Here is a 12482-nt window from a genome sequence, read left to right as displayed (position 1 = left end):
TTTGAGACGGAGTCTCACTCTGTCGCCCAGGCTGGAGTGCAGTGGCCAGATCTCAGCTCACTGCAGGCTCCGCCTCCCAGGTTCACGCCATTCTCCTGCCTCAGCCTCCCGAGTAGCTGGGACTACAGGCGCCCGCCACCTCGCCCGGCTAGTTTTTTGTATTTTTTAGTAGAGACGGGGTTTCACCGTATTAGCCAGGATGGTCTCGATCTCCTGACCTCGTGACCCGACCGCCTCGGCCTCCCAAAGTGCTGGGATTACAGGCTTGAGCCACCACGCCCGGCTATAAAGCATTTTCTTTTTTTTTTTTTTTTTTTTTTTTTTTTTCCTGAGACGTAGTCTCGCTCTGTCGCCCAGGCTGGAGTGCAGTGGCCGGATCTCAGCTCACTGCAAGATCCGCCTCCCAGGTTCACGCCATTCTCCTGCCTCAGCCTCCCGAGTAGCTGGGACTACAGGCGCCGCCACCTCGCCCAGCTAATTTTTTTTTGGTATTTTTAGTAGAGATGGGGTTTCACCGTGTTAGCCAGGATGGTCTCGATCTCCTGACCTCGTGATCCGCCCGTCTCAGCCTCCCAAAGTGCTGGGATTACAGGCTTGAGCCACCGCGCCCGGCCAAAGCATTTTCATATACGTTATCTCATTTTCTGTGAAATTCATTAAAGACACTAGGGTTTGTCTTTTTCTTTTTTTTTTTTTTTTTTTTTTTTTTTTTTTTTTTTGAGGCGGAGTCTCGCTCTGTCGCCCGGACTGGAGTGCAGTGACCGGATCTCAGCTCACTGCAAGCTCCGCCTCCTGGGTTTACGCCATTCTCCTGCCTCAGCCTCCCGAGTAGCTGGGACTACAGGCGCCCGCCACCTCGCCCGGCTAGTTTTTGTATTTTTAGTAGAGACGGGGTTTCACCGTGTTAGCCAGGATGGTCTCGATCTCCTGACCTCGTGATCCGCCCGTCTCGGCCTCCCAAAGTGCTGGGATTACAGGCTTGAGCCACCGCGCCCGGCCTAGGGTTTGTCTTTTTCAAGGACCAAGTATGTTATTCCTATGTGAAGGTATGAAAGTATACATATACACTATAAAATTATGCAGGTATGCCTTGAAGATACTATTCTTTACATTGTTTAAATTTCATATATCTGGATTCTCTGAAAATTTTAAGTTTAATTGATATAAACAGAAGCTGGATTTTAATATTCTAGCAACAATTAACATCCCGTCCCGTCCCGTCCCGTCCCGTCCCGTCCCGTCCCATCCCATCCCATCCCATCCCATCCCATCCCATTTTTGAGATGGAGTTTCACTCTTGTTGCCCAGGCTGGAGTGCAATGGCATGATCTTGGCTCACTGCAACCTCCACCTCCCAGGTTCAAGCAATTCTCCTGCCTCACCGTCCCTAGTGGCTGGAACTACAGGTGCGCACCACCATGTTTGGCTAATTTCTTTTATTTTTAGTAGAGACAGCGTTTCACCATGTTGGCCAGGCTGGTCTCAAACTCCTGACCTCAGGTGATCCACCTGCCTTGGCCTCCCAAAGTGCTGGGATTACAGGCATTAGCCACCGCGCCCAGCCGATGCTGTCAATCTTATAAAGCTTCAGGTAACCCATTCTCAAGCTTTTGTCCATTAGCCAGAAGAATTCTTCAGATTCTGATTTTCTCTATAAAAATTCTGAAACAAAAACTGTCCTATTTACAAATGACTAAAAATCAAAATGCAGAAACTGGAAACGATACAAAATCATATTTTAAAAAAATCAAATCAAATAAAGTCTTACCATATATGGGCTAGTAAGGTAGAAGGTAAACCTGTTTTCAAGAAGATTTCACGGACCTCCAGTCCAGACACAAATCCGTCCATATCTTTATCAGTTTTCAGGAAGATTTCATCATATTTAGCTTTTTCTGCAGGGGATACAACCCACTACGGGGGGGGGGAAAAAAACAGTATTTCTGCCAAAATGAAACAAACTTTGAAGTGTCACTCTTTCAATCCATTACAGTATCCATCACAAATTCTGAACAATTCTACCCTACTAACTCAGAGCAACAATGTATCACTTCCATATGACATCTCAATCAAAATGCTGTGGTGAAGACAAAATAACAGAAGAAAATACAGGCCAATTAGGATTTATCTATAGGTGCACATTTCCACATTTTATTAAGAAACGAGTAAATTCAAACATAGTTAACTCTTGACTTATGCCCACATTAATATAGGTAACTGAAAGTCTGTATAAACAAAATACTCAGATAATTCTCAATCGTTATTTTTTATAGTTTGACCCAGCAGTGTTAACCATAGCCAAACTGGCTGATTTGCCTATCCTGTCATTAATCTTCCTTTACTCAATCTGACAAGAGGCAGGCTAGGGGCAGAAAAAAAAAGCCTTGGACAACCCAGAATTCGATAATTTGATCCCAAAGAATCAAGAGTTAACTGAGATCAAACAAAAATAAAAACAACTATTAATTATGCCAGGGTAAACATGCCATGTTAGCATGGAGCATCTTCCATCTCTAACTTTAACTCCAGGGAGATCAAGATAAAGTCAATAAACCATTCATATGACCCAAGGCCAAATGTAGAAAGAATATATCTTCTCTGGAGTATCACATTATGTAGGTTCAACCAGATGGTGCTCTAAAATTTTTATCCCTTTAATTGCTCTATCTTTGTCAAACAGTAAACTGTTAAACACCATGCACTTTGTTAAAAAAAATCCTTTAACACTGATAAATCTATACCTGTCTTAATGGTGCTTTGGTAGGTAAAATGCCTATAGATGGTAAGGAGTGGTAAGATTCCTTGGCTGATGCAGAAGAGGGGATCAACCGCACAGAGCCTGATATACTGACCGTTTTTCTCTTAGATGGTGGCACCAAGGCTGGAGGCAAGGACATTGGCACAGGTTCTTTCTCCAGTGCACAGTATACCAAAAACATGGCCTTCAAAATAAATGAACCAGGGTCACATATATTAAAAGCACTTAACATTCACCCACTGAATTGATTATTGTTCAATGATAAATCATCTTTAGGCTCTCAAATCCTTTTTTAAGAAATTGGGCTGGGAGGGAAAGAAGAGGAAAATGAGGGAGGGATGAAAGAAAGGAGGGAGAAAAAGAAAAAAAATAAAAAGTAAGAAATATTTAGGAAGATATCCTTAGTAAAAATTTAGAGATGCACCCTTCAACTAAAGTTTTTGCAATGTCAAAGGCAAACAACAATTTGAGAAGACAACATCTGCAAAGAAAGAAGTACACTCCCTAATATATAAAGAGCTCCTAAAAATTAACAGAAAAAAAAAAACAAAGTCCAACAGAAAAATGGAAAAAGAGTTTGAAGAGATATTTTACAGACAAGCAAATCCCTTAAATGGTCCATTCTTTAACATACAAAAATATGCCCAATCTCAGATGAAAACTGTAAGTTAAAACTATACTGAAATACCATTTTCCACCTAAATGGCAAAAACTCCAAGTTTCATAACATACTTTTTTAGCTAAACTGTGGGGAACTTTTCTTACACTGCTGATGGGAGCTGAGCGGTAGCAGACTATGCTACCCCAAAACATTCCACTTTGGCATAAGGATTATTTTGAACTGAAAGCAACTGAGAAGTAGTAGCATCAAAAAAAAAAGTTCTCTGCCCTCCCTCTCTATGCCTAAAAGCAGGATATAAATTTACAAAGGTGTCCCTCTTGCCCTCTCTACAAGGAAGGATAACAGTTCCTGCCCAAAATGACTTCAGACCCTTATCAGCCTAGAGGTGTCGCCAGAAGAATTATATAACAAACTTTACGCTGCTGGTGGGAATGTAAAGTAGTTCAGCCATTGTAGAAAACAGTGTGGCGATTTCTCAAAGAACTTAAGGCAGAATCACCAATGACTCAGCAATCCTATTATTGGGTATATACCGAAAGGAATATAAATTGTTTATCATAAAGCCATATGCACACATAGGTTCATCACAGCACTATTCACCATAGCAAAGACATGGAGTCAACCTAAATGCCCATCAATGGTAGACTGGATTTTAAAAATGTGGTACATACACACCATGGACTACTACACAGCCATAAAAACAACAAGATCATGTCCTTTGCAGCAAAACAGATACAGCTGGAGGCCATTATCCTAAGCAAACTAACACAGGAACAGAAAAACAAATACATGTTCTTGCTTCTAAGTGGGAGCTAAACATGGAGTAAATGCAGTCACAAAGAAGGGAACAACAGACACTGGGGCCAATGTGAGGGTGGATGGAGGAAGAGGTTCAAAAAACTACCTATCATTTATTAATTGAATGACAAAATAATCTGTACACCAAACCCGTGACATGCAATTTACCTATATAACAAACCTGGGGCCGGGCGCGGTGGCTCAAGCCTGTAATCCCAGCACTTTGGGAGGCCGAGACGGGCAGATCACGAGGTCAAGAGATCGAGACCATCCTGGCTAACACGGTGAAACCCCGTCTCTACTAAAAATACAAAAACTAGCTGGGCGAGGTGGCGGGCGCCTGTAGTCTCAGCTACTCGGGAGGCTGAGGCAGGAGAATGGTGTAAACCCGGGAGGCAGAGCTTGCAGTGAGCTGAGATCCGGCCACTGCACTCCAGTCCGGGCGACAGAACAAGACTCCGCCTCAAAAAAAAAAAAAAAAAAAAAAAACCTGTACATGTACCCCTGAACCTAAAATAAGAGTTAAAAAAAATTCATTGTTCTTTGTTAAAGATGCTATATTAGGCTAAGTTCTTTTCTTTTGCAGTAAAGAGTTTAATTGATGCAAAAGTGGTCACACCACACAGAAGATAGAGTTATTACTCAAATCAATCTCCTCAAGAATTTAGGGGCTAGGGTTTTTCAGACAGTTTGGGGAAGGGGTGGGGATGGCTAGGCAATGGGTGCTTGCTGCTGACTGGTTGAGGGTGCAATCATGGGGGTATGGGAAATGGTCCTCCTCTGCATTGAATGGCTTCCAGGTGGGACCACAGGAACAAGTCCAGGAGGGAGCCATGGTTGTTAGACATGCAAAAAAACTCCAAGTGCAGGGCAGCTTGTCTTGATTCCAGGGTGTAGAAAAGGCGTAAGGGAGGCTCCACTGAAGATTCAGTAGGAAAATTACATGGCCTCGCTCTGAGTGCCGGCTGTGGCTGGATGTCAGAAGCCGCTCTTTTTCTCTTTCTCACTGGATCACTCGAGAGATGGTCAAGGAGGTATTCCTAATAGCTCAGAGTTTGGAGAGAATGTGTCCTGGTATTTTGGGGCTTCAGCTAGCTGTGGTGATGGGAGGATTGGGCACAACGTGGGACATAAGGCTCCCAACTGCTGCCCTGCAGGAGCCAGGGCACTCCTGGGCAGCTCCTAGGATGGAAAGGCCACGTTGGGGTGCTGTATTTTAGTCCGTCTTCATATTGCTATAAATAAATACCCAAGGCTGGGTCATTTATAAGGAAAACAAGTTTAACTGGCTCACAGTTCTGCAGGGTGTACTAAGCATGGCTCCAGCATCTACCTCTGGTGAGGCCTTAGGGAGCATCCAACCATGGCAAAAGGCAAAGGCGGTGCAGACGTGTCACATGGCAAGAGCAGGAGCAAGAGCAAGCCTGAGTTGTAAGACATCTATTAGACAGTTAACTCTTTTCCTGAGTTTCTTCCATGTATATATGAAATATATATGTTAATAAACTTGTTTTTCTCTTATCTTTTGTTACAGGGTTCTCAGTCAATAACTTAAAAGCATATAGGAAAAATTATTTTTCTTCCCCTAACATGCTCAAATTGGTACCACCCCTTTGAAGGGCAAACTGGCATCATCTACCATATTGCAAATGTATTTCCCCTTTGGCTCTGCAATCCCACATCTGGGAATCTATCCATATGAAATGCTGTATGAAAAAGATTATTAATTGCAGCACTGTTTGTATTAGCACCCAAATGCCCATCTACAAAACCTGGTTTAAAAAATTATGGTATACTTTACGCTGGGAAGTTAAGGTAAAAAAATTATTTTTAAAAAATGGTATATCTATATAATGAAATACTATAAAGCATTAAAAAAATCATAAAGAACATTGTGTGTCTTAACCGTGGTGGTGCCTTCAGGCATATAATTGCCAAAACTCACCAAATTATATACTTAAATGGGATGCAGTTTGTTGTCGGTAGCCTTGAATAATGCTAACCAGGAAAAAAAGAATCATGGGGCTCTCGTAGTGAAAAGGTATCCAAGATAAACCGTTAACTATGAAAAAGTATAGTGTTGAACAGTGTGTTTAGTGGGTTATCTTTTGTGGTAAGAAGGAAATAATTAGTTATATTTGTTTATATTCGCATTAAGAAATTCTAAGATAGGCTGGGCACAGTGGCTCATGCCTGTAATCCTAGCACTTTAGGAGGCTGAGGTGGGTGGATCACCTGAGGTCAGGAGTTCGAAACCAGCCTGGTCAACATAGTAAAACTCCATCTCTACTAAAAATACAAAAAAATTAGCCAAGTGTGGCACGCATGCCTATAATTCCAGCTACTTGGGAGGCTGTGGCAGGAGAACTGCTTGAACTTGGGAGGTGGAGACTGCAGTGACCTGAGATTGTGCCACTGCACTCCAGCCCGGGCAATAGAGAGAGACTCCATCTCAAAAAAAAAAAAAGAAAAGAAAAGAAAGAAAGAAAGAAAGAAATTCTAAGATAAATAAGAAATTAAGAAAAGTGGTCAGAGAGCAAGGATAAATGGAGCAATTGAGAGCGAGGTAGAACTGACATTTTTTTCACTGCATCTCTTCTTATATTGATTCTTGAACCATGACAAATTTTTTAATACATAAAGCACTTGCACAAAATGGGAAAAATTTGCATACAGACTGTCCCAGAATATATCCTCTTCATTTTAAAGCATTCAAGGTACCTTCAAGACTTTCAGAGTATGAAAGTTCTCCATAACTATCTTTGAGCATATGAAATTACTCAAACTAACCTGGAACCTCTAGAAAGAGTCCAGCAACTACGAGAAGAAAGCTTGCGTGTTCCTTAAAGTTTTCTTTTCTTTTTGTTTTTGTTTTTTTTCGCCCAGTACAGTGACACAATCTTGGCTCACTACAACCTCCGTCTCCTGGGCTCAAGCCTTTCTCCCACCTCAGCCTCCCAAGTAGCTGGGTCTACAGGCACATGCTACCAAATCCAGCTAATTGTTTTTTTTTTTCTTAAAGAGAAGAGAATTAGCCATGTTGCCCAGGCTGGTCTCCAACTTCTGAGCTCAAGTGATCTACCCACCCCAGCCTCCCATAATGCTGGGATTACAGGTATGAGCCACTGCACCTAGCCTCTTAATTTTTTTTCTTCCAGTGAAAATTACAATTTTTCCCAAGAGAAAATTTGCATATAATCATATATTAAGTTTTGTGGGGCTTTCACATCTATTTATATATTTATTTAATTTGTTTATTTTGTTTATAAATTTATTGACAAAGGCTCACTCTGTTGCCCAAGCTGGAATGCAGTGGCAAGAACACAGCTTGCTGTGGCCTCAACCTCCCAGGCTCAAGTGAGTCTCTCACCTCAGTTTCCCAAGTAGCTGTGACTACATGCATATGTCACCATGCCTGGCTAACTTTTTTATGTTTTGCAGAGATGGGGGTCTCACTACGTTGCTCAGGTTGGTATCAAGCAACTCTAGGATCAAGTAAGCCACCACATCCAGCCTCTCAAATCAGTATTTATTGAGCACTCAATGCAACAACACTGATCACTGATTTCCAGGATTACTAATGTCATTTTACAAATGAAGACACTGAAGCTAAGATGCTAAGTAACTTGCCCAATATAATATTTTTAATAAGTGATACAGTGGGGTTCAAACCAAGATCTTCTGGCTACAAAGTTCTTGTTTCTTTCCAAATTTGATCAGCTTTATTAACAGCACATATGTTAATATTCCAATACCATGCTGTCCTTCACAACTAATAAAACCTTAACTGACTGGTACCCAAATTTTAGCAGGCATCAGAATTACTTGGACAGCATGATAAAGCACAGATTTCTGGCCCCTGCACTCAGAATTTTCTAACCAGTAAGGTTGGGCCTGAGAATTTGCATTTTTAACAAGTTCTCAAGTGAAGCTGATGCTGTTTGTCCAGGAACCACACTTAACCATGAATTCTCCTCTCCCTTTTCACTAACCAACCTGGAAGAATTCAATTTCAGTTTTAGAAACACACAAACTTTCTATTTCCAAAAGCCTGAAACTCCAGAAAGAAAACAATCTGGCTAACACACACTTCCAACCAAATTCACAATATATGTACTGTGAAATTGTCAGAATGGCACTAAGAGAAGTGCCTAGTGTACACCCTAACAGCACTTCTCTTGCTGCAGATGGGAGTCATTTCCTGGAAAAGTGGACACTAGAAGCAAAAAAGCAACATTAGCCATCTGTTGCCAACAGACAACACATTTTTATGCAAGTTAAAAATATATATTATTAATTTCACGTTGACTTGAAAATAGATTCCCTGGCAAAACTAAAGCCAAAAATCATACCGCCAAATAAAAGAGCAAAAGTGAACAGAATGCTTCTAATACTGCTGGGTTATTTGTTTTTCTTATTATATTGTACTTATTCCTATCAAAAGTATGCCACTGAAACAAAAGCAACTAAATCAAATGCACCATATTCACACACACACCAAAAAAATCTGGCTACTAACTAGTTGTCAAACTGAAACATACTAGCAGGTGCATTTATACAGAAAGAGACACTTAAGGAAGAAGCATTTAGAATGTCTTTTCATTTCAAAGTAAAAGTATAAAAAATTTTATTAATAAGAATAATAAAAGTATCAAATTCCTGAGACAGCAGGGAAAGAGGAGATTTAATTTTACTGTTGTAATCAGTTACTAACAGCTGCCCATTTACTCTGATATTTTTTCATTTTCCATGCTTTTAGGCAGTATTTCTGAAATTTTAGTCACCATCAGAATCATCTGGAGGGCTTTTAATTCTTGGGCAAAGCCCAAGGCTTTGGTGAAACCCCATCTCTACTAAAAATACAAAAATTAGCTGGGCATGGTGGCAGGCACCTATAATCCCAGCTACTCTGGAGGCTGAGGCAGGAGAATTGCTTGAACCTAGTAGGTGGAGGTTGCAGCGAGTCAAGGTCTTGCCACTGCACTCCAGTCAGGGTGACAGAGTGATACTTTGTTTCAAAAAAAAAAAAAAAAACAGTGAAAAGATCTCTCACTTTTACAATTCAACAGGAGGAAGAGATGTGCAAAAAGTTAATTTTAATACAATGTGATACATGCTAATACACACAGAAACAGCTCCTCTATACATCTCTAAGTGCCAAAAACTCCTCACATAATGAAGACCCAAACAAATGGTACTGACAAAAGCTTAAGCCACTTTCAGTCTAAGAACTTACCTCACAGAAAAATTTAAGGCTTAGTAAGAATGTAAAAACCAATAGATAGATATGCAGACAAATGGCAAAATAAAAAGGGCATGAGTCCACACTTCCAGAGAATAGAGCAGGAAAAGGGAAAAAGTAACTTCATGGTGGTGAAATCTGGCAAACCCTATCTTAAATAAGTGAAGGTTAACATCAACACTAATGTCACATGGATATCATACACCCCCAATATAATGTGATGATGAAAGCAATACGCCTCCACGTTATTCTTTGCAAAAACTCATTTGCCCAGTCTAGTCATGAGAATAGCATCAGACAAATCTAAGTTTGGAGACATTCTGTGGGATATCTAGCCAGTATTCCTCAAAAATGTCAAGGTCATAAAAAGCAAGGCAAGACTGACAAACTCATATACCAGAGAGACTGAAAACATGACAACTAAATGCAACGTGATACCCTAGATTGGATCCTGTGACAGAAAGGAAAAACTGGTGAAACCCAAATAAAGTATGGAATTAATGCACCAATGTTGTTTTTTAGTTTTGACAGATGTACCATGGTAATGTAATATGTTAATAAGGGAAACAGTGAAGGGGAATGGAAAACTGTTCTCTGCAACTTTTCTATAAATCTAAAATCACTCCAAAATTTAAAGTTCATTAGGAAAAAAGAAAAAGAACATGACTCTAGAAGGCTCAGGTTAGCCTGGGTTGTAAGCCAGTAACTGCTATGCTTAGAGAAGCTAAATTACAGGATCTTGTCAAACTCTAAATATCTACAAAAAAGCATGAGCATAGGCTCATTCACCAAATACTAGATTCCTAGATTTATGGGCCTTCTCTTTAAAATTAAAAGCAGTAGTTTCAGCCCTAATAAAACAAAGAACTATTTTACAGAATAGGACTATACACTTGTAGAACTAACCGCACAAAGAGAATAAACTTTAACATAATTATCAGTCACTTCCCTTGGTTCACAGGAAGTAGCATAATTTTAGATACATTTCTAGTTTTCAAACCATAACAGAAACATTTGGTCCTTTGGCTGGACACGGTGGCTCACACCTGTAATCCCGGCATTTTGGGAGGCCAAGGCGGGTGGATTACCTGAGGTCAGGAGTTTGAGATTAGCCTGGCCAACATGGTGAAACCCCATCTCCACAAAAAATACAAAAATTAGCCAGGCGTGGTGGTGGGCGCCTGTAATCCCAGCTACTCAGGAGGCTGAGGCACAAGAACAGATTGAACCTGGGAGGTGGAGGTTGCAGTCAGCGGAAATCATACCACCATACTGCAGACTGGGGGGTCGGGGGAGGGAGGGAGGGAGGGAGGGAAGGAGAGAGGAAGGGAGGGAGGGAGGGAGGAAGGAAGGAAGGAAGGAGGGAAGGAAGGAAGGAAAGAAGTAAGGAAGGGAGAGAGAGAGAGGAAGAGAGAGAGAGAAAGAGAGAAAGAAAGAAAGAAAGAGAAAGAAAGAAAGAAAGAAAGAAAGAAAGAAAGAAAGAAAGAAAGAAAGAAAGAAAGAAAGGGAGAAAGAAAGAAAAGAAAAAGAAAAATTTGCTCCTTTTACAAAATGTCACCTTAGTGCTCCATCAGAGACTTTCTACAAAGCCAAATGGGCCAGAAGTTAAACTCAGGGAAATATATTTCCAATATCCTTACAATCTAGTCAGGTAATTCATCAATGAGTAAACAGAATACTGATACATAATCACAGATATTTTAAAAATCCAGATTCAAGTGGGTAGATATGATTTTTTAAATCTACTTTTTGTGTATGTACATACACATATACATTATACATTCCACATACACAAAATTCTCTGAAGTCATTTTACTTGTGGCCAGAATACCCATGGCCATGCCAAGGCCTAACTTTTACAAATTTACTTTAAAAAAAAAAAAAACCAAAAAAACTAAAAGATATTCTAGATTCTGGATTTTTAATTAAACTACTGGGTTTCTGAGAATATGAACAAGCATTTACATTTGAAAATAAACAACGGCCATTCATCAAAGGTTCACATGGCAACAGAAGTTATATAGTTTAGAATCTTTAACTTCATTTATTAAAAAGATAAACCTTGGGAGAAAGTGTGTGTCCAGGAATTTATCCACTTCTTCCAGGTTTTCTAGTTTATTTGCGTAGAGGTGTTTATAGTATTCTCTGATGGTAGTTTGTATTTCTGTGGGGTCAGTGGTGATATCCCCTTTATCATTTTTTACTGCATCTATTTGATTCTTCTCTCTTTTCTTCTTTATTAGTCTTGCTAGCAGTCTATCAATTTTGTTGATCTTTTCAAAAAACCAGCTCCTGGATTCATTGATTTTTTTTGAAGGGTTTATTGTGTCTGTAACTCCTTCATGCTCTAATCTTAGTTATTTCTTGCCTTCTGCTAGCTTTTGAATGTGTTTGCTCTTGCTTCTCTAGTTCTTTTAATTGTGATATTAGGTTGTCAATTTTAGATCTTTCCTGCTTTCTCTTGTGGGCATTTAAAGCTATACATTTCCCTTCACACACTGCTTTAAATGTGTCCCACAGATTCCGGTATGTTGTATCTATGTTCTCATTGGTTTCAAAGAACATCTTTATTTCTGCTTTCATTTCGTTATGTACCCAGTAGTCATTCAGGAGCAGGTTGTTCAGCTGCCATGTAGTTGAGTGGTTTTGAGTGAGTTTCTCAATCCTGAGTTCTAATTTGATTGCACTGTGGTCTGAGAGACAGTTTGTTATAATTTCTGTTCTTTTACATTTCCTGAAGGGTGCTTTACCTCAAACTCTGGGGTCAGTTTTGGAATAAGTGTGATGTGGTGCTGAGAAGAATGTATATTCTATTGATTTGGGGTGGAGAGTTCTGCAGATGTCTATTAGGTCCACGTGGTGCAGAGCTGAGTTCAATTACTGGATATCCTTGTTAACTTTCTGTCTCGTTGATCTGTCTAATGTTGACAGTGGGGTGTTGAAGTCTCCCATTATTATTGTGTGAGAGTCTGTCTCTTTTTAAGTCTCTAAGGACTTGCTTTATGAATCTGGGTGCTCCTGTATTGGGTGCACATATATTTAGGATAGTTAGCTCTTCCTGT

General features: G+C 40.1%; 1 protein-coding gene across 3 annotated transcripts in view; it reads right to left on the bottom strand.

Moving 5' to 3' along the window:
• Window positions 1–12482, bottom strand: part of EPS15 (epidermal growth factor receptor pathway substrate 15) — a 164535-nt gene that overhangs the window by 81466 nt on the left and 70587 nt on the right. For all 3 annotated transcript variants that reach the window (XM_023188907.3, XM_023188925.3, XM_026454167.2), the window contains exons 9-10: window positions 2853–2942; window positions 1769–1914 (exon numbers count right to left, since the gene is read on the bottom strand). In XM_023188907.3, coding sequence (XP_023044675.2) covers window positions 1769–1914; window positions 2853–2942 — 236 coding nt within the window. The remainder of the gene's footprint in view (window positions 1–1768; window positions 1915–2852; window positions 2943–12482) is intronic.

Source organism: Piliocolobus tephrosceles, chromosome 1 (genome assembly GCF_002776525.5).
Source record: "Piliocolobus tephrosceles isolate RC106 chromosome 1, ASM277652v3, whole genome shotgun sequence".
NCBI classification, from domain to species: domain Eukaryota; kingdom Metazoa; phylum Chordata; class Mammalia; order Primates; family Cercopithecidae; genus Piliocolobus; species Piliocolobus tephrosceles.
This window is presented reverse-complemented; position numbering and strand designations above follow the sequence as displayed.